The 24,096-nt window shown below is 37.7% G+C and overlaps 1 protein-coding gene across 1 annotated transcript in view; it reads left to right on the plus strand.

The window, feature by feature from the left end:
• The window catches only part of Pex13 (peroxin 13), a 114,160-nt gene that overhangs the window by 42,754 nt on the left and 47,310 nt on the right, over window positions 1-24,096 (plus strand). Inside the window, exon 4 of the mRNA XM_067143278.2 lies at window positions 14,918-15,079. Within this exon, the coding sequence (XP_066999379.1) occupies window positions 14,918-15,079 (162 nt within the window). The remainder of the gene's footprint in view (window positions 1-14,917; window positions 15,080-24,096) is intronic.

Below are 24,096 nucleotides of genomic sequence, written 5' to 3' on the forward strand. Positions count from 1 at the left end.
TAATAAACCGTGTATAAGCCTCCTGTGTATACATCTGTTATAGTTATTCACTGAATTGCTTATACAGTCCAGGACCCTAGTATAAGCGTTGTATAGCAGCGTGTAGCGGAAAAAAAGAAACGAGCGAGCAGTTTATTTTCGTGGTATTTATTGTCGACAGTAATATAATCGTTGTAAAATATTCGACTTATCCATTTAACATTGAACACACGTTGAAAGAATGACGATAACGTTGATGATCTTCACGATATTTTAAACATAGAAGACATACGGTACCGTACACCATTCAGAGGTTATGGAAGCTAGACATCTTCGTAAAGTAAAACACTTTAAAGAGACGGAATGACAATGAATAACTATAAAAGAAATGATGGTTGGGCGTATTTTAGTGTAAAAATATGTTACAGCTTAATAGACCTTTGATATTGCGAGTTTTTTTATACACTATCTGCCCCTACAAAGATCTTTCTTAATTGAGTACCTACCGTATACAAGGGGACATATTCCTCGAGATAAAAAGTGGCATAACTTGAAAACCATACGTAATATGATTTCCATACTTTGTAGTTGAATACGTAGAAATGTGATGTATAAATGCCTAATAGAAACTTTTTTGATCTAACCTTTCGTTTAGCTACAAAACAGGTTTTCCTTTCTCCTGAAAAGTAAGGATTTTGGAATGTGTACCCTTTTCAACTCGCCGGTTCAATTACAATTGCTTACGTTTACCGAACTACCCCAGTTAGGAGCTTTTGATATTTTCTTAAGCTTTTCCATTTCTTTTTTAGCGTCCATTACACAAGCAAGCTGAAGAAATGTTGATATCAATATAAGTCAATTTCTAGCTGTCTCACGGAATGACAATGAATACGGTAACTATAAAAGAAATTGTGGTTGGGCGTATGTTTGTGTAGTAAGGTGTTACTGCTTAATAGACTTTAAATTGCGAGTTTATTATACATTATCTGCCTCTACAAAGGTCTTAGATCTTTCTCAAAGTTGAGTATAAAAAGGGACATATTCCTTGACATAAAAAATGGTATAACTTGAAAACCGTACGTAATATGATTTCTATACTTTGTAGTTGAATACGTAGAAATGTGATGTATAAATGCCTAATAGAAACTTTTTTGATCTAACCTTTCGTTTAGCTACAAAACAGGTTTTCCTTTCTCCTGAAAAGTAAGGATTTTGGAATGTGTACCCTTTTCAACTCGCCGATTCAATTACAATTGCTTACGTTTTCCAAACTACCCCAGTTAGGAGCTTTTGATATTTTCTTAAGCTTTTCCATTTCTTTTTTTAGCGTCCATTACACAAGCAAGCTGAAGAAATGTTGATATCAATATAAGTCAATTTCCAGCTGTCTCACGGAATGACAATGAATAACTATAAAAGAAATTATGGTTGGGCGTATGTTTGTGTAATAAGGTGTTACTGCTTAATAGACTTTAAATTGCGAGTTTATTATACATTATCTGCCTCTACAAAGATCTTAGATCTTTCTCAAATTTGAGTATAAAAAGGGACATATTCCTTGACATAAAAAATGGTATAACTTGAAAACCGTACTTAATATGATTTCCATACTTTGTAGTTGAATACGTAGAAATGTGATGTATAAATGCCTAATAGAAACTTTTTCGATCTAACCTTTCGTTTAGCTACAAAACAGGTTTTCCTTTCTCCTGAAAAGTAAGGATTTTGGAATGTGTACCCTTTTCAACCCGCCGATTGAATTACAATTGCTTACGTTTTCCGTACTATCCCAGTTAAGAGCTATTGATCTTTTCTTAAGCCATTCCATTTCTTTTTTTGGCGATCATTACACAAGCAAGCTGAAGAAATGTTGATATCAATATAAGCGAATTTCCAGCTGTCTCACTTAGTGTTGCCACTGCCTTTTCGATATGCCGTGCTATTGTGCGATTTTCCGGAAAGTTTTGCTCGTAGATAACCAGCAGAAGCGATCATAAAGGCGGTGAACGTGCGAAATACGTCAGTGAACTACAGGAAGAGATTCCTACTCCTTGGAACGAGTATATACGTGCTGTGTAGTAATACAATGCGTATACCTCGTTTATTAGTAAGAAAAATGTAAAACGCTTATACAGGGTTTATTCACTGTATAACTAAACAAGAGTTAAACAACGGTATAAGGACTTTTTATTAGTAAGACCCATAGAGTATACCGATATTATAGCAATATATTATTAATTGCTTTTAGTATGTACTAGGGATACTCTGCTGATGTCCAGGTTTGCTAACATATTTCACATGATCTATGAAGGTGGCAAAAGATACACATGCATAATAATTTTTGTGTTATAATTTTACATTAGTTTATGGAACAGCTCACTTAGGTTGTTTCTGCTGGGTAATAGTGTGGGGAATTATCGTCGCTGTTTTTTTCCAAGAACATCAGCTTCTTCACTATGATTTATTTATTTATTTATTTATTTATTTATTTATTTATTTATTTAAACATGCTTAAACTCCTATTACAAATTTAAAAAAAGAAGGAAACCAAAAAAATACATCCTATAATACCAACACAAATGAAAAGAAGTTTTAGGAAATATTTAAGAAAAATACTTTTTTGCTATTTGTTTTACGTTGCACCTACACAGATAGGTCTTATGGCGACGATGGAAAATACATTAGAATATGAAAAAAATCGGTGATGTTAAATACATAGTTCATTATACACTGAATGCCTTAATTGAATGTACTGTATAAGCTACACTATAGTTCAGATATAATATACTATACATCTTCACACATACAGACAAGATTACAGATTTATTCTGTAGTTGATAACATCTTGTAAATGGAGGGGAATCTTTATTTACAATTTAAGAATGGTGGCTCTTGAAAACGGAATATACATTGATAATGCAGAGCTGAAGTCTAAACTATTGTTAATTTTGGCGAGTTTATTGTACATCACACATTCTTACTAAAGGTGAATTTTTACAATATACTGTTTTTGGTATTTTGCTGACAAACCAATCTCAGTTTTGCAAGTTTCCTGCTCTAGCTTTAAAATAAATGTGCTGCAAGAAGTCATTGTTGTGCAACATACCATTAACTGTTTTATACACAAAAATGTGCCGTAAGGTTTCGCACCTCGCTACCAAGCTAACGTAGTTGAATTCATCTGGTAGCTGACTATATGATTTGTTCGCTTTAAATGCAGATATATTATTGTCTTTATACGTACCTTAGAAAACATTTTTGAAATTTTTCGAGGCTCCCTTCCAGTGATTTGTAATCATCATCTGGGTATCCTTCTAGCAGGCCGAGTAGGACTTTTGTGGGCAATATGCCTCCATCAGTTCCTGTCATTATAGAGTTCCTCTCCTTTTACATCCTGCAGTGTTTGTTCCTTTCTCGATAAGGTCTCCTTCCAGGTACTGGCATTTCCAAGTATTGTCTTGGGTTTCTAGTCTCTTCCATCCTTTGCACACGCCCAAACCATTTCATCCGTGCAATGCGTAGTCTTTCTTCCATCGTACAGGTCACTTGTATGTCATTTCTAATGCACTCATTTCTAATTCTGTCTCTTGTTTTTTTGCATAGCAGATCGGAAAAATTTCATTTTACATGCTTGCAGTTTGCTGATGTCCCTTTTCAAAAACACACAGGTCTACAACCCATATGTCATGATTGGCAGGAGGTAGTTTGTTTGGCTTTTACGGTAACTGCTTTGTCCCACACTAGATTTCGTACCTGATAGAAGAACGTGGAACTTTTTGTCACTGTTCTGGATTTCCAATTTAGCACTCCCCTGGTTCGATACAATACTTCCAAGAGAGCTGAAGCTTTCTACACATTCAATTCTCTCTCCATGAAGTTTGAGCTCACATTAGCTGGGTGTTCTGCTCAGTTTCATTGCTATTGTTTTCTTATTCACAGTTAACTTATATTCCTTAAATTTGTTGACCCAGTAATCTAATTTCCTTTGGACTTGTTGTGTTTCTCCCCAAATGGCATCATCTGCAAACACTAATGCATTCATATCTCCAGGTTCTGGAGCTTTAATTTCTTTAATGATTACATCCATGAGTGCAAGGAAAAGTAGTGGAGATAGTGCACTGCCTTGTTGTACGCCTCTCTTTGTTTGGAAACATTCAGATCTACCATTCTCTATTTGTACACTACTTTCACAGTTTTCATATAGCAATTGGATCTTGCGAATTAGAAAACTTGGGGCCCCTAGTTTATGCAGACATTGCCATATTTTGCTGCTTGGAACACTGTCATATGCTTTTTCTATTTCTAGGAACACTACTATTAGATCTTTCCCTTTTTCCCAGTACTCTTCCATTAGTTGTCTAATGGCAAAAATTAGGTGTGTTGTTCCTCTGTTGCCTCTGAAGCCATGTTCTTCAAACTGATGTTTTATCCTTGTTCTTAATCTCTTTGCTATGATCTTTTCCAATATCTTGAGGCAGTGTGGTAGCAAGGTAATTCCTCTGTAATTTCTACACTTTCTTCTGCTTCCTTTCTTGAATACTGGTATGATCAGTCCTTTTTTTCCATTCATCTGGTATCTTATTTTCTCTCCAGATTACTCCTAGTGTTCAATGTAGCCACTGAAAACCTTGTATGATCTGTAATATGTATGTATGCTGGGTATTCAGCCCGGAGGCTGGTTAGATCCTTCACAGCTATGCCAACAGCTGTCATAGATGGCCTAGGCATCACTGAAGAGTCATACTAGAGAAATGAGGAGTGAGGTAGTTTCCCGTTGCTTTCCTCACTGAGCCAACCGTTGCTCACATATCAGTCTGCCAAGCCCACTGAAATGCACGCACCAACCGACCTTATGAGTAATATTTTCATACCATTAATAACAGGGACTGGCTGCATAAGGAATGGTATTACTAGCATCGCAAATACCTCAGTCACTTTCATACTGTCAAAGCCAAGGATGAGACTGAGACAAGTCAATGAAAGTAACAAATTTATTCTAGCCCATACCAGAATACATAGTGCAAAGTAAACACTACATCTTGCCAGCAAGGCATATTTGTAATATGGATGCCAAATAACTGAAGCAGATTCTAACTTGGTACGGACCAAGATTTTGAATAAATTATCGATGGTTTTGACACGCGTAAACTCTTTGTTTGTCCTAATAACAAATTCCAGAGTTTTGAATGCTGAATTGATACAGACATTGATGTGCTGCTTAAAACACGTTATGTGTTAAAATAACTCCCAGGTCTTTGATAGACATAATTGTTTATAAGTTTGTTCCGTTAATTTGATGTAAAATTTACTGATGAAAATTTAAAAGTACGAGCATTTGTTTATTTTCAGTGCTAGCTGATTTTTAATGCTCTAGATATAAACACGGGCAATGTCTTCTTGTAACATACAACGTCTTGTGAATTTTTTATAAATTTGTAGATTTTTAAAATTGAGGCGTATGGTTCCAAAATCATCCTTATCCATTTTTTATGAAAATTCAGTTCTTAGCTTATCTCTATAGCTCATGATTTAGCATCTTTTTCAACAAGAAAACTGTTCCTAAACCCGCTTTGTCCCCATGAAAATCTAACACAAATTCTGGTGACTTTCCCAAAACCCGCCTTATGCTAAGATGTTGTCTACCGGGCGAGTTGGTCATGCACGTAGAGGCGCGCGGCTGTGAGCTTGCATCCGGGAGATCGTGGGTTCGAGCCCCACCGTCGGCAGCACTGAAGATGGTTTTCCGTAGTTTCCCATTTTCACACCAGGCAAATGCTGGGGCTGTACCTTAATTAAGGCCACGGCCGCTTCCTTCCAACTCCTAGGCCTTTCCTTTCCCATCATCTCCATAAGACCTATCTGTGTCGGTGCGACGTAAAGCAACTAGCAAAAAAAAAAAATCATCATACATACATTATCATTATAGACTGTTATGCCTTTCAGCGTTCAGTCTGCAAGCCTCTGAGAATTTACTAAACATCGCCACAATCCTCGATTTGCAACTAGTGTTGTGGCCTCATTTAGTTCTATACCTCTTATCTATAAATCATTAGAAACAGTCTAATCATTGTCGTCTTGATCTCCCTCTACTTCTCTTACCCTCCATAACAGATTCCAATATTCTCCTAGGTAACCTATCCTCCTCCATTCGCCTCACATGACCCCACAACCGAAGCCGGTTTATGTGTACAGCTTCATCCATCGAGTTCAATCCTAAATTAGCCTTTATCTCCTCATTCCGAGTACCCACCTGCCATTGTTCCCACCTGTTTGTACCAACAATCATTCTTGCTACCTTCATGTCTGTGGCTTCTAACTTATGAATAAGATATCCTGAGTCCACCCAGATTTCGCTCCCGTAAAGCAAAGTTGGTCTGAAAACAGACCGATGTAAAGATAGTTTCATCTGGGAGCTGACTTCCTTCTTACAGAATACTGCTGATCGCAACTGCGAGCTCACTGCATTAGCTTTACTACACCTTGATTCAATCTCACTTACTATATTACCATCCTGGGAGAACACACAACCTAAATACTTGAAATTATCGACCTGTTCTAGTTTTGTATCACCAATCTGACATTCAATTCTGTTGAATTTCTTACCTACTGACATCAGTTTAGTCTTCGAGAGGCTAATTTTCATACCATACTCATTGCACCTATTTTCAAGTTCCAAGATATTAGACTGCAGGCTTTCGGCACAGGCTGCCATTAAGACCAAGTCGTCAGCATAGGCCAAACTGCTCACTACATTTCCACCTAACTGAATCCCTCCCTGCCATTTTATACCTTTCAGCAGATGATCCATGTAAACTACGAACAGCAAAGGTGAAAGTTTACAGCCTTGTCTAACTCCTGTAAGTACCCTGAACCAAGAACTCATTCTACCATCAATTCTCACTGAAGCCCAATTGTCAACATAAATGCCTTTGATTGATTTTAATAATCTACCTTTAGTCCCCCAGTATAGTAAACATCTTTCCCCTCGGTACCCTGTCATGTGCTTTCTCTAGATCTACGAAACATAAACACAACTGCCTATTCTTCTCGTAGCATTTTTCAATACCTGGTGCATACTGAAAATCTGATCCTGACAGCCTCTCTGTGGTCTGAAACCACACTGGTTTTCATCCAACTTCCTTTCAACGACTGATCGCACCCTCCCTTCCAAGATGCCAGTGAATACTTTGCCTGGTATACTAATCAATGAGATACCTCGATAGTTGTTGCAATCCTTCCTGTTCCCTTGCTTATAGACAGGTGCAATTACTGCTTTTGTCAAATCTGAAGGTACCTTACCAACACTCCACGCTTATTTTACTACTCTACGAAGCCATTTCATCCCTGCCTTCCCACTATACTTCACCATTTCAGGTCTAATTTCATCTATTCCTGCTGCCTTATGACAATGGAGTTCATTTACCATCCTTTCCACTTCCTCAAGCATAATTTCACCAACATCATTTTCCTCCTCCCCATGAGCTTGGCTGTTTGCAACACCACCATGATGAGATTCCCTAGGATCTATTATGAGTTCAGCTGAATTACTCAAAACACTGTTCATTTCCTTTTTCCCTCCCTTCCTAAGATTCTTTATTACTGTCCAGAAAGGTTTCCCTGCTGCTTGACCTAGCCTTTCCAGGTTATTACCAAAATCTTCCCACGACTTCTTTTTGGATTCAACAACTATTTGTTTCGCTCTGTTTCTTTCATCTACGTACCAATCCCTGTCTGCCTCGGCCCTTGTTTGGAGCCATTTCTGATAAGCCTTCTTTTTACGTTTACAGGCTGCTCTCACTTCATCATTACACCAAGATGTTCGCCTTTTCCCATCTTTACACATGGTTGTTCCTAGGCATTCCCTTGCTGTTTCTACTACAGCATCCCTGTATACCACCCATTCACTTTCTATATCCTGAACCTGCTTACTGTCTACTGTTCGAAACTTCTCGCTGATCATATCCACGAACTTCTGTCTAATTTCCTCGTGCTGGAGATTTTCTACCCTTATTCGTTTGCAGACAGATTTCACTTTCTCTACCCTAGGCCTAGAGATACTTAGTTCAATACAGATCAGGTAGTGGTCTGTATCATCGAAAAATCACCGAAAAACTCGTACATTCCTAACAGATTTCCTGAATTCAAAGCCTGTTAAGATATAGTCTATTATGGATCTGGTACCTCTAGCCTCCCATGTGTAGCGGTGAATAGCCTTATGCTTGAAGAATGTATTTGTAACAGCTAAACCCATACTAGCACAGAAGTCCAGCAAACGCTTCCCATTCCCATTAGCTTCCATATCTTCCCCACATTTACCACTCACCCTTTCGTATCCTTCAGTTCTATTCCCAACTCTCGCATTGAAATCGCCCATTAGCACTATTCTATCCTTGCTGTTGACCCTGACCACGATGTCACTCAATGCTTCATAAAACTTGTCAACTTCATCCTTATCTGCACCCTCTCATGGTGAATACACAGACACAATTCTTGTCCTAATTCCTCCCACTGACAAATCTACCCACATCATTCGCTCATTTACGTGCCTAACAGAAACTATGTTTCGTGCAATGTTATTCCTGATAAAGAGCCCTACCCCAGACTCTGCCCTTCCCTTTCTAACACCCGTCAAGTACACTTTATAATCTCCTATCTCTTCCTCATTATCTCCCCTTACCCGAATATAACTTACTCCTAGCACATCCAGATGCATCCTCTTTGCTGACTCAGCCAGTTCTACCTTCTTTCTTCCATAAGCCCCATCGAACCATGGGCAACGGCTGAGTGGCCTAGTAAGTTGTCCTGAGAGTCGGAATACCAGTTGCTATGGAATGGGAGTGGGCATCTCGGACATATTCTGAGTCGTGGCCCTCCTTGTGCTCAGGCGGCTAGCTTATACAATTCACCGGTGGTATATAACCCATTAGAGGAGAGATCCCCATCGAATTCCATTTCGTTCGCCAAGTTGTTTCCAAGGAGTCCCTCGCCTGTCAAATAGGAGTGGGACTCCATTACTCCCACAGGTCCGAGGCTTGCTTAAAGTGTTCTGAGCTCGGTAAATTCATGAAGCAGGATGCTGCCCTACTTGCACATAGTCCAAGTGAGGATCTCTCCTCTAATGGGTTATGGACCACCGGTGAATTGTATAAGCTAGCCGCCTGAGCACAAGGAGGGCCACGACTCAGAATATGTCGGAGATGCCTACTCCCATTCCATAGCAACTGGTATCCCGACTCTCAGGACCACTTACTAGGCCACTCAGCCGTTGCCCATGGTTCACGAACTAGGACGTGACTACAGTAAGATGTTGTTTCTAAAATCCACATTATCCAAACATGGGGCACCGTAACTGGAACGTATCTCAAATAATACCCTATGAAGTAAGCATCAATACGATGTTTATGAAGTTCCAGCTGTTGTTGATACTATTCCCGATAATTTCGCATCAGATTATCACACTATGATGTTGAGTTTAATCACTGACATTCATATCCTTCTATATTTTTATATAAGACAATTAAATATTTTTTATGATTTAAGAAAGCATAAATAATAAAATGTTGATTATAATATCAGTGACGAAAATCATTATAAAGTTTTAGCTATATTTGCAAACCCCTCCTTATCCAATGTTGAGTTCCAACACTTGCCTTATCCAATCTGAATTTGTAAATATCTTCCTTATATGTCACAAATTGTATGTAGCTCTTCAATTATATCAATACGTGTAAGTACATTGATTTAATAAACATGAATAAATACTTTTATTATACTGAAGATGAGCAAGAAATAGTTTTTTCATCTCCTGAAAAATTTGATAAAATGATTAAGGCGGATTATGGAACTGTGCGCCTCAATTGTCTGCATATAAGTTTTTTCATCTCCTGAAAAATTTGATAAAATGATTAAGGTGGATTATGGAACTGTGCGCCTCAATTGTCTGCATATAATTGACATTCTGAATGTTGTATTCTTTGCGGTATATCATTGACTAGCAGTTATCCGCGGCTTCGCTCATGTGGATTTCGTAATTTTATCCAAGTAATCGTTCCTCGGCATTGTACAAAGACATTATCTGAAAATTGCTAGAGCATAAAAACTTGCCCAAAAATTGAGTTTCATTTACCCCAGAAATGCTTTGTAAACCATGTTTGTGGTATTACCTTTTGGGGCTATGACGACCATGTGACATAGAACTGTACATGTGAGAAAAGGTCTTCTCTCAAGTCAAAATTATACATACATATTTCTTTCTTTTTAAAGGAGATTCCAAATACCTATTCCCACATCTCTAACATCTTCAGTTTTTGGTATATACATAAGTATCCCCATAAAAAGAATTCGATCCCTTGATCAGTCCTTCCCCCAGCCCCACCCCTATCTAAGTGTATTTTCGAAAAACAAAAATATGTTTCTTTATTTTTAAAGGAGATTCCAAATACCAACTTTCATGTCTGTAGCATATTCAGTTTTTAAGAGATAAGTATCCTCATAAAAAATAATTCACCTATTTTTCACTTCTTTTCACCCCCCGTTAAGTGCCTTCTCCGAAATCAAAGTAGGTACATGTTCCTGTATTTTTAAAGGACTTTCCAAATACTAAGTTTCTTGTCTTTAACGTTAAGATTTTGACATGTAATGTAGATGTACCGGTAGTACTCACTTTAAATTTTTTTTTATTTTTAAAGGAGATTACAAATACCAGTTTTCATGACTGTACATCTGTAACACCTTCAGTTTTTAGGTAAATGTATACTCATAAGAATGGACTTTCCGAAAACAAAAAATACGTGTTTGTTTATTTTGAAAGGAAATTCAAAATACCAACTTTTACACCTGTAACAGCTTCAGTTTTTAAGATAAAGTATCCTCATAAACATATTTCAACTCCTTATTTACTTATTTTCAACTCCACACCCCTTACATCGATTTTCCGAAGAAAAAAACAAATGCATGTTTATTTTTAAAGGAGATTCCAAATATTAATTCTCACATCCGTAACATCTTCAGTTTTTGAGATATAAATATCCTCATAAAAGTAATCCAACTCCTTTTTCACCACCACCACCATCCCTTTCCTACCCGTTAAGTTGATTCCATTCCCCCCTCCCCAAAATTTATTTTTAAAGGAGATTCCAAATACCAATTTTCACGTCTTTAACATCTTTCCTCATACAAGGAATTCAAATAATTTTTCAATTTATTCGCTCCCTTTAAGTGGATTTTCCTAAGACAAAAGAACACGTGTTTCTTTACTTTGAAAGAAGATTCCAAATACAAATGTTCATGCCTCTAACATCTTCAGTTTTTGATATATTAGTATCCTCATAAAAAGAAATCAACTCCTTTTTCACCCCAGCTCGTTAAGTTGATCCCCCTCCAAAAATTCGTTCAACGTTAACATTAGATAGGCTATATAAATTAATGAGCTTGTATATTAACATTCTTAGCACTGGTTTCATATACAACATAATAAACTGCCTTTCATAAAAAAATAACAGGTGTGTGATACACAAAGAATAATGCTGATATTTTTTTAAACATATTATCAAACCTGATTATAGCATTTCTTGGGATTTCTTTTAATTTCTTCTTTGTTTATTGGTATTGTATTAACTGCAACCTGGTCTTTTGAATATCTTACTTTTGTTTAAAGCGTTCATTCGAATAAAAGAACAGCCTCTCACGAAGCAACTTGGAAACTCATAAATTTTGGGGAATTTCTTCAGGATATATGTAAGGTTTGTGATGATGTTAGGACCCTCTTTCAGTTCTTTCCCGTGGTAAAATTTGAACTCTTTTTCCATCTGCACTATCGTGGTGTACTGTCTCTCTGTAGGCTGCATCAAACTGTCTCTAGACGTCTTTGAAATCTATTTTCCACCCCTTGTAGGTTGAACCGTTTTCTCTCCATAATCACTTCTATATCGAGGTTCTTCTTTACCCTAAAAGCTATATAGCTAGTGAAGTCTTCAAGCAGCTCATCACGATCCTTGGTTCCGCGACTGTCCTCGAGCTGTTCCACTAGCTCTTCAAGGGCTTTAACGAACCCGTGCCCATGCTCCAGTAAAGAATAGGATGTTGTAGGCTCAACACTGGCTTTAAACTGGCACACGATATCAGAGTTTGATCGACTTCGTCAGTAGCATATAACATTTGGATGTAATGTTTCATGATCTTCTGGTGAACAGTTGGAATTTATCACCTCAGAAGCATTGAGGCTGAGAAGCAATGATTTCACACTTCGCGTCACAGCTGTCGGAAGAGAATGGTCATAAAATTTTTCGAAACCTCGAAGCTGAGAAAGATGGCTTTCAATAATGTCTTGATTACTTCTTACTGCCACAATTTATTCAGATCAGTGGCTTTAGGGAATACATGAAAGTGTGTGTTTCGTTCCTTTGTGTGCCTGATATGATTTGTGCTGCCTGCAATGGTACAGCAAACCATACTGAAAAGTGTACACTATTACTGCTTTTTACATTTTATCACATAAAATAAACACACACGGTTTCTTATACACCACAGATATGTTACTATCGTGCATTATTTGCTCCTAGCTTCTGCGTGCACAGCGATTTTTATTCAAAACACCTCTACCTCATTCAAAGCAGCTTCAACACGAGGGTCCTGCGTGACGTCACAGCTCTGCTTTGCTACTGCGCATCTCTCCAGTGATCCCTACCTTGTATTCTACATACCTTGATTGCCTTCCATGCACTTATCTACTATTTGCTTCATGGCAAGTACTGAATCTTCAATTCCTGAGATCTTCCAATTATTCAGAGCAGATTCAGTAATCTTGCATTATTTCAAAATCCTATGCTTTTCCTAGGTCTCGATAAATAGAGAGAATTAATGTTTAGACGGCATTGGCAAGGTAGATGAAATCAGCAGATAGTATCCTTAAATATGCCAGAATCCTCAAGATGACACTTGCCAGATTATCAGTTCCACATAACAATGCAGAATGACAATGCAGAATATAAGATGATTGTTTTTACCACATTTATAAAGACAAATAAATCAGTGCTTTATGAAGAAAAAACTTCGGAAAGCAAGGCAGATGCTTCAAGAAAAAATTTAGGTTGCAGTTTCTAATGAGTCAGAAGTCAGAAACACCAGTCAGCTCAAGTATATACGGTATTTTAGTGTGCGTACACACACTATCAATAATTATGTAATAGAGTAGTGCACTCTGTCAAATGTTCTTAACTTTACAATGGCGAAAAATGAAAGTATCCTATTCAATACATCATATATTCCGTCATTAGACGGAGTAAACAAGTTCAGACATGTTTCGGCTCGTTTGAGCCATCTTCAGTGAAAAAATTAGGGGGGTTGGAATAATTTACATAATATGAGTTGAAAAAATGCTAAAAAACATAATGAAAGCGCAAATGAAAAAACAAACAAAAGAGAGCCTAGACGGAAACAAAATAGCACAAATATACAATATTTACATCAAAATGCAGAGCAAAAAACAACTTATTGCAACAAAATTCAGTGAAACTGGAGTTAATTTGAACTAATAATTGATACTAAAAAACTGCGTTAACCTAAGAAACAAGGGAATGAGAAAACAAATGATGCAGATGGAAATGAATAATGGTAGCACATGGTGAGGTTGTGGACCTCATAGTTTACAAATTATTAGTTTATAAAAACGACAAAACAGTTTGAAATCGCTGTCAAAATCCTAGTGGAAACCCATCACGTCAAAATGGTCAGGAGGAGAGCGGGAGCAAACATTTTGAGAGAAACCAAGCCTGAATTAACCTGCAGGCGAAAAGCCTGTGATAAGGAGAAAAAACACCTTAAATTTAAGGCTTCAGAAATAGCAGCATTCTTAATATCTTCTCAAACTAGCGGTCCCTTTCTTCATTATTGTTTCATAATGTTGGCTGGTGTTTTGCCTTATTGTAGAGGGGTCGGAAGGGCCGCATATAAAAAATATGAGAAGCTGTGTTAGGTAGAAGACAGATTTACTATGCATCTGTCTTCTACCTAACACAGCTTCTCATATTTTTTATATGCGGCCCTTCCGACCCCTCTACAATAAGGCAAAACACCAGCCAACATTATGAAACAATAATGAAGAAAGGGACCGCTAGTTTGAGAAGATATTAAGAATGCTGCTATTTCTGAAGCCTTAAATTTAAGGTGTTTTTTCTCCTTATCACAGGCTTTTCGCCTGCAGGTTAATTCAGGCTTGGTTTCTCTCAAAATGTTTGCTCCCGCTCTCCTCCTGACCATTTTGATGTGATGGGTTTCCACTAGGATTTTGACAGCGATTTCAAACTGTTTTGTCGTTTTTATAAACTAATAATTTGTAAACTATGAGGTCCACAACCTCACCATGTGCTACCATTATTCATTTCCATCTGCATCATTTGTTTTCTCATTCCCTTGTTTCTTAGGTTAACGCAGTTTTTTAGTATCAATTATTAGTTCAAATGAACTCCAGTTTCACTGAATTTTGTTGCAATAAGTTGTTTTTTGCTCTGCATTTTGATGTAAATATTGTATATTTGTGCTATTTTGTTTCCGTCTAGGCTCTCTTTTGTTTGTTTTTTCATTTGCGCTTTCATTATGTTTTTTAGCATTTTTTCAACTCATATTATGTAAATTATTCCAACCCCCCTAATTTTTTCACTGAAGATGGCTCAAACGAGCCGAAACATGTCTGAACTTGTTTACTCCGTCTAATGACGGAATATATGATGTATTGAATAGGAGGATACTTTCATTTTTCGCCATTGTAAAGTGAAAACCGTCAATACGGAATGATTCTAATATCTTGTAATGTAATAAAATGTTCTTAAATTGATGTGAATTAGGTCATTAGTGGTGTGTTGTACTTTGTCACTGTATATCATCAAAAATGTTGTGAATCATCATCATTATTCTCAGGTTGGTTTCCTCTTTTTGTTTTCAGGGCTGCAAGGTGCAAATCCTATTTTTCCTAGTGCTGAGGGAGGGGCAGACAGTCCCAAAAAGCCACTGTCGTGGCCTGTCATTTTTTTCCTCGCTATTGTATTTACTGGACCTTACCTCATGTGGAAACTGCTGAACTCTCTCAACATCCCATCAATTGATCGTAAGCATTACAGTACTTTAAGACATGATGAATCTATATATATATATAAAATAAGAGTTTTGTCTGTACAGTGCTCAGAATTTGAAAATAATGGTATTTCTGTATCGGTCGTGTATACAGTAACAAGGAAATACTCTGTTTACTTTTTCTTAATGTCTATATGTACACGCATTACGAGAAAACGGCTGAAGAGATTTTAATGAAAATCTGTAAATAAAGTCGGGGGATGAGTCACTACAATCTAGGCTATAAATCATTTTATTCACTCTGAGTAAAACGGTAGTTTAGGGGAAGGCCTAAAATTTAATTCTCAAAAATTTATATTATTAGTGGTCCTATCGAGGAACACTACACAACTAAAGTTATATAGAATTAAATTTCCGATCATATATGTCATACATTTTTACCGTACCGGCTATGATAACACAGATATTCATCCATTTGTATTTTTGTTGTTAAGTCAATTTCAACGTCGAGCCACGAGAAAATGGGTTAAGGGAATTTAATACAAATCTGTATATAGAGTCTAAGCTATAAACAATTTTATTCACCCTGGATGAAATTGTAGTTTAGGGGAAGGCACCTAAAATTTAATTTTTAAATACCTATTGGTCCTATCGAACAGCACTATATTAAAGTTATAGAGACTACAATTTCCGATCATTTGTGTTTTATGCAGTTTTACCGTACCGACTATGATAAGAGTGGTATTGGAGAGTCGGAAGAAAACTAAATGTGAAGGCCTACAACATGGAAAGTGTATAACAGTGATCAACAATAACATTACACTGGTCATTGTTTGTTGTAATGTTCATTGTCTCTTATTCCGCCACTCAACTCCAATAGATGGCATTACTGCCGCGTACCGAGTAGAACAGCCTGACTGAATCTTGGCGGGAAATAGCTGGCGTGTTAGAAAACTTTCTTTAGCATACCATTCCTCCGGTTCATACATTTTCTGCTACTGCTGGTACGTTACACACTGGTTCATCATAGCAATCCAGCTATTCGATCCTTGACTCGCTGTTTTGAATGAGTAGTGTGCAAACTTAAGGCAGAGGCTCACTTAGTAGTAGCAGTATTATGACTTGGTCTAGAATTACAAGTTAGGCCTATTCCAAATTCTAGCACCAGAATTCACACAACAACTCAAAATTAAACCCTGAAAAAAAGCCAGTTTCTTAAAAAAGGCGTCTTCATCTTCACTTTTATTAAATTCGACATTCATTATATTCCAAATTAGCAGTGAAGAGGGGGTTTCTCCTCTGGCTTGGAGGAAAAACTTGCTTCCAATTCAGATAGATTCTTCCGCCGCCAGTGTAGTGAATTCAGATTTTCAGACTCGTCGTATACTCCCAGGAAACAGGTTAGTAAAAAGGCGTAGTTTTTGCCCCGGGACTCTCCAGTATTCGACCCCCCACCGAAAAATACAAAGTGTGTTCATGGATCACGGCTGCCTGCAGTATGGTCATTCCAGGTCTGGAACTTTGGACTGTTAGATCGGCATCATAGTACTGTTCGTTAAAAGTAAGAAAATGTGTGGTTTTTCATTTCATCGCGTATTTCATATAAAAGCATTGCTTTTAATCGCGCCATTCCTACTAACATCATTGTAATGACCTATGTTCATTTCATTTGGGAAAACCACTAAGATAGCCTTTCCGAGGATGTAAAAAGGCAGGGGGAGAGTGAGTGTCTGCCATTATAATGAAAACTTCCCAACCTGATTGTGACTGATGGTAGGCAAGCAACCCTACCATTACAATAAAAATTCCCTAACCCAGTCCGGCGCCATGGCTAAATGGTTAACGTGCTGGCCTTTGGTCACAGGGGTCCCGGGTTCGATTCCTGGCAGGGTCGGGAATTTTAACCATCATTGGTTAATTTCGCTGGCACGGGGGCTGGGTGTATGTGTTGTCTTCATCATCATTTCATCCTCATCACGACGCGCAGGTCGCCTACAGGCCTTAAATCGAAAGACCTGCACCTGGCAAGCCGAATATGCCCTCGGACACTCCCAGCACTAGAAGCCATACGTTATTTCCATACCTGCCAACTTTCCCGATTTTGGCGGGAGACTCCCGATTTTCGATAGTTTTCTCTGCCTCCCATTCGTTCTATTATTTCTCCCGATTTTAGCTTGTTTTTTGGTGAACTTCAAACATTTATTTCAAATCTCTCCATTTAAGCTCAGTACACCAGTGGCCGGAAATCCTTCGCTCATTGGCCACTTTCGACGTTTGTTAATACGAGAAATGCGCGCGAATGTGCGATGTTTATTGAAACCTGTATATCGCGACACGTGTATCGATTGCCAATCTCTAGTTCTCACGTGCTATGTTTGTGTTCGTTCACATCAGTATAGTCGATTCTAGAGACTAGTCGCTAGATTTGGAGTCTCTTTTGTAATTTAGTGATAACATTTCAAAAATAGCGACTAGTGACTTTTCTAGAGTTTTTAGGAGCCATTTCGAGACAATTCTGGTAAAACTTACATTTATTACCTGGTAAAAAATAGCATTCCGCTTCGCATAATCGTGCGGGCGCGTGGTGCAATATACTAATCTATTCATCTGCTAAGTAATGGCATCTAAGTGCATGACTGGTTCACACGCGTCGAGAATGAGTTCATACTGTTTTCGGAAGGCTTACCAGAGACCGATCATCTCACTCACATACTCCTGTGAGGGAATAGTGGTGTGTAATTTTTAGCCTTGTAGCCTCGTATAGTAACAGTCTAGTTTTTGAGACAATCAGTGTTATTATATATACGATAGTACTCCTGTATTGCGCAAGACATGTATAATAAGCAGTTTTGACCAATGGTATCTCCTGATTTTTCCTGATTTTCATATCAAAATCTCCTGATGTTTGGTTCTATAAAGTTGGCAAGTATGCATTTCATTTTTCCCTAACCCAGCTTTCATGTGAGAAAAGACGTATGGTGACTTCCCCGTAGCGTTTCTAGGGTAACGTTAAGAGCTATGCAATTTAATGCTATCTTGCTTACTACATGTACACTGCCTAACTTAGAATTCTGTATACAATGTAGAATTCCGTAGCGAAGCACGAGTACGTCAGACGGTATGCGCCAAAATATACAGTACTCGTTTTCACGCAGTGCGCATGCGCACGCCTGAGTATCTGCGTGTTGTTATATCACCACGATGAATTGTTAGTTGTGTAAAGAATGTTGTGCTCGTGATTGGTTGGAAGTGACAATGGGTCTCGCAACAGAGGAAAAAGTGTTTATAGTGGAGTATTATTTTCGCTCGTACGGAAACGGTTATCAGTGTGGGCCGAGTTTAAAGTTAGTGGTAGAACAATATCGTGAAGACTTCAATAAGCCAGCACCTAGCAACACAGTTATTCGTCGTAAGGGTAGTGTATTGTGTCAACGCAAGGCAAGGTCTGGTAGGCCAGTAACTGTGTCCACAAATGAAAATCATGGACGTGTCCTCAATCAGGTGTTGCAGTCTCCAAAGCAAAGTCTTCGGCGAACAGCTCTGAAATTAAACATCAGCCTTACGTCACTTTGACTATATAATATTGTATACTACTATACAATATTGTATATTGTTTAAAGACATAGGTGGATTTCCGTGCCGAATACAGGTTGGACAACGATTGACAAAGCACGATAGGCATGTCGGGGTGGAATGTGTTGCACGATTTTTGACCATGGTGTACAAGGATCCAGATTTCTTGTTCAACGTGTGGTTCTCCGACGAAAGTCACGTTCACTTGGACGGTTTTATCAATCGCCAAACAACTCGCTTTCTTGGTTTCGAGAGGCCAGACACTATAGTCCAGAAACTGCTACATAGTGTGCGTGTGACGATTTGGTGTGCAGCGTCAGGAAACAGTGTGCTAGGTCCGTACTTCATAGAGAATGATGATGGTGCACCTCTTACTGTTAACCAGGAACGCTATAGGAACATGGTGATCTGACCATTTATTCAGGATCTAAGAAGGTTTTGTCGTGCCAGGAACATGCAAATGAATAGACAGTGGTTCCAACAAGACGGGGCGACCTGCCACACCGCTCGACAGGCTATGGCTATGCTGCCAGAAACCTTTCCAGGACGAGTAATTTTCCGCGGGGCTGAGTTCCCCTACCCATCACATTCCCCCGATCTCACACCACCTGATACTTACGTGTGGGGAATGTTAAAGGGGCAAATTTTCAGTTGTCCAGGTCCACCCAAAACTGTGCCTGCATTACATCAGAAGATCGTCTCATTCTTCGGGACTCTGCAGCAACCTGTATTCCAGAATATGTTGGAAAATCTTTGTGATCGTTATGAACACTGCCTACAGCGCAATGGAGCACATTTTGAACATTTACACACTATCATCTCAATAAGTAAGGTATTGACAAAAATACTAACATAATTTCCAGTACTGTATATTTTGACGCATACTATATATATATACATACACAGACATATTGTAATGGTAAATGCCCGTACTTTGGGCTTGAAGAACACACAACTTCATACAGGGCGTGTACGGTACATTAATGGCGTGACACACAGAGAGGATTGTTCAAATGAAGTTCGTGGATTTTTTTTTTTTTTTTTTTTTTTTTTTTACTGTCTGAATTTATTTCCACGGATCAACTCTCTGCACCATGGAACCACGACTCCTCCAATGATAGAAGCTCTAGAGGTTCTGGAAGGTCTGGACGGTCTTGAAGATCTAGCAGTTCGGATACTGAGATTGGTCACTTGAAATATAGACGTGAACACACGTACTTAAACTTGTGGACGCGCTAATTTGTAAAGCGGCTTCTGCACAGATGAAAGAGGAATAATAAATTCAAAAATGATTTATAACACCAATAAACCTGCACTCGAAGGAATAGAGTAGTAACTTTACATTTCAATGAAATGTAATCCGTGGTTTAAGATTGGTCATTTTGAAAATAAACTTTTACGCAGTCGAATGTTTACTGGAATCGAACACGCAACCCAATCATACCACTTGTGAGGAAAAAATAGAGTCGAATGTTAATGAAATCGAACTCACAAAATAAATAAATTTGCCACTTAGAAATTTACCGTAGTACCCTTTCATACCGTCGAATGTCAGTGGAATCTACAAGTTCAGATTACGTGACAGTGGCGTAAAATAGAGTCCTATGACTTGGAGAGAAATATTTACACAGTTCATTAGTCACTTTGATTGGTTAGAAAAGAAAATACTCTGCTTCGTGAAATTAGTTTCCTTCACATGCATAACGTAAATAATAATATTGGACGAATAAATGGGAATTGATTCTGTTCGCTAATAGTTTCTGTCTCGATCACACGTAAAGTCAAATTATACTTGAATAAACACAAGTCCTAACACACAGTTCTTAGTCTGTTATCTACAGAAATGTTTTAAATACTTGAGAAATGTTCTCCACTCGAGAAAAATTATAAGTTCAGTAACGCTGTTATGAAGTCTAAATTAATTTGTCTGAGAAATATTTCAATCACTTGGAAATGTTCGTCACTTACGAAAAGACAATTCTTACGAAACAGTTCTATATGTGTTAACTGTCAAAATATTTTAGTCACTTGACGAGGATACAAGTTCTGTCACACTGGTCAAACTTTGTTAATTGAAAATATTCCTATCACATGAGTACTTGGAAAAATTGCAAGTTCTCACGTACTTGTTTCAGATCACCATTGAGAATTTAAGTTCACCACAGAAATAATTCAATCACTCATAAATGGTTAAACATTGAAAAAATTTGCAAGTTCAATTCTGTCACTGCAAAAACCATAGACTACTACATCACGGCGCGTACTTCCTCACGTCGACAGTCGGCTCTCGACTGTGGGACTTCACTGATTTCACATGAGAATCAGTTCTCTTTACCAAAATCGTTGGAATTTCATCTATTACATTATGTTGACTTCTTTAACCCTTGGCGGAATTTCATCAAACTTGGTAGAAATGAGGACATTAAAGGGGCCAATACGATGACGTATATTAATCATAATCCCAATAAAAGTTATTAACGATAGAACATTTAGAATGTTCGGTGGCTGATAGAATCTCGCCGTGACAAGGCAAGGCAGGATCTGACATTATCAGCTCCACGTCACACACAGCCTACATGCTGCAGGCAGTTGTTGAGTTGGCACGCGGCGCGTATTTCTAGTTCGAAGTGTGAGGACTTCATACTGGACCAGCGTTCCTGGTACAATATACATACACACTACTTTTCTAAAGTATTGCAAGCCCCCATAGAATTCAGAGAATTGTAGTACAGAACTTCTAAAAACCCATTCATTTTCAAAATTTCAATTGGATATTAAAGAATGATAGTCCACAAGTAAGAGGAAACATTATAATGAAGGACGTGATGGTTTCTAATATTTTAATTTAGGAAATGTGTCAACAGTGTGTACAATGACATGGCATGTCCTTGATGATATTGAAGTGAAATATTTTGATGAGATTTCCATTTAATTTGGTCATACAGTAAAATAGTGTGTGTTACATGCGACTTATACAGTAGTCGTACTTTAAATATTATTAGTATTTTGTTGGACCCCCTTGGCCCATGTGAAAGACTTCGCTCTCGAGGGTTATGAACTTCATGTTGGTGGTCCTTATTGAACTGAGATAACATATAAATTATACACAGGAGAGTTTTCTTCCTATTCAGTACTAAGTTGTATTTACAATGTTATTTACATTACATGGGACTAGTTTCAACCCTACTCGGGGTCATCATCAGCCATATTAAACATACACAACATGTTTTAGTATTTTGCCAAATATTGTGTGTGTTTAATATGGCTGATGATGACCCTGAATAGGGTTGAAACTAGGCCCATGTAATGTAAATAACATTGTAAATACAACTTACTATTGAATAGGTGGAAAACTCTCCTGCGTATAATTTATACTGTAAGCCTTCACTCTGTCAGTCATGGCGTCAGTCAATTTTCAAATTATACTGATGTCAATTTTATGGTTCCATATTTTCACAATGAAATCTAACAGCTCTAGTTTTGTTGCAGGCTTTTTGTTCTGAACCCCTTTTCCTACCAGTCTCCACAAATTCTCTATAGGGTGAATTTCCCGGCCATGGAAGTTCTGATGCCCAATTCAGTAATGACAGAACATATCTGAAATGATAGAATTGGACGATGTGTAACAGCAATAACACTAGACATTGTATTACAAAGATAAAATAACAAAAACTCACATTTTTTGATGTGCAGCATGGAGCCAGAACTTGTTGGAAAATTCACTGCACATCCTGGAAAACATCACGTGCAGTGTTCGCCAGACGGCCCGTATCACAACTTCATATTGATCACTGTTCATTGTACCCTGAACAATCTACAGCCTTCCATCAGCTTTGTATGTCATTGCTCCCCAAACCATAACTTATGGAGCATGTTTCATTATTTGCATAAGGCAGTCAGGATCTATTCTTTCATTGCGTTCACGTCTAACGATCTGTTGTCTGTCTGTCAGTCGTCATGGAAAATCGACTTTCATCTAAAAATACCACTATTGTACACTGGTCGTATGTCCATTTTATGTGGAGTCTGGCCCATGCAAGCCTCCTTTTCTTCATTGCAGCAGTTAAAAATGGCTTCTTGGCAACTCAAGCCTTTATTCCTATAGCACGGAGTCTTTTCCTGACAACTGATAAGCTAGAATCAACTCCTGTTGACTCTTGGCATGTTGTTGATAAACTTGACCATAATAGGTATTTTATTTGATCCTGTATTGACTTGTCTGAATTTATTAAAGAAACTATTATAGTTTTATTTTGAGTCCATCCTGTCAATACACCTTATAATGCTAGAAAATTATTAATTTAACATACATGTTTCGGGAAAATATCCATTCCCTTCATCAGTGATGTCATTTCAATGAATAAAACATATGACACTATCTTTTGTTTTTTATTACAATTTAAAGAAGTATTGTACAGAAGAGGGCCCATTGTACAAACTACTGTTTGATCATTTAAGGAAGAAAAAGAAGATCTTAAAAATTTATTTAGGTATTCTAATTCAATTCAACTATATATTAATTTTTTGTAATTATCATTTTCATAATATTTCATTAGTTTCTTTATTCATTGATATGGTGAAATTAGGATACAATACATCTTTAAATTGTGGGGGGGAAAACCAAAAGGTAGTGTCAAATGTTTTATTCCTTGAACTGACATCACTGATGCAGTGATTCCAACTATTATGATTCAATCGTAATAATTATGAATTACCCATCATAATTACGCCTTTACGAATCACACACCACAAATTACGATTTTTTGTTGATTTTAAAATCTAAGTGTATGAAATGTTTAAAAGGTTAAACCAGGAATGCCATTACAGCTTGAATTCTCAGAATATTATTTTCTGATTTCTCAGTAATCGTTTATATCCCTTCCCTGTCCCTTGTTTAAGACTATTTCAAGTTTTCACGCGCCGAACACAGTGTGTGCTTCCAGTACCGGAAAAGTAGGCACATGTGAAGTGGTATATCTTGCGGAATTTTTGTCTTTGTTCATCACATGATCAGACTTCCATGGAAATATGAGAGTTCTTTTGTCTTTGTTTTGGCGGCAAAGTGGTGGCACACTCCGTTTCATTGTGAATGCTGTGTGCGTGACTGTTGAAGAAGTATTTATTGCGATTTTGGTTGCCAAATGGAACAAGTCCAGAATTCACCGGCACAGCTATGACGGCATACTTACGGGACCTCCTGGTTAGGAGGGGTTTCGGGTGGGGAGAATTTATTAAAAGATACTGAAGAATATTCACCTTTTATTTTCTCTCTCTTCACTTTCATTCAACTCTCGCCTGTAGCGATTTCTTGTGCAGGAAAATACGTGTAATGGCGTTACCGTGACTAATGACGCTAGTAATAAACGAAAAATAGTTCAAAAATTTAGGGTGGAATGCTCGAAAGAATGGCCCTGTTTACTGCGTTCCTCAAAATCTCATGCATACTTGTTTTGTAGTGTGTGTAGCCACGATCTTTTA

This window comes from Anabrus simplex, chromosome 3, assembly GCF_040414725.1.
Source record: "Anabrus simplex isolate iqAnaSimp1 chromosome 3, ASM4041472v1, whole genome shotgun sequence".
Classification (NCBI taxonomy): Eukaryota; Metazoa; Arthropoda; class Insecta; order Orthoptera; family Tettigoniidae; genus Anabrus; species Anabrus simplex.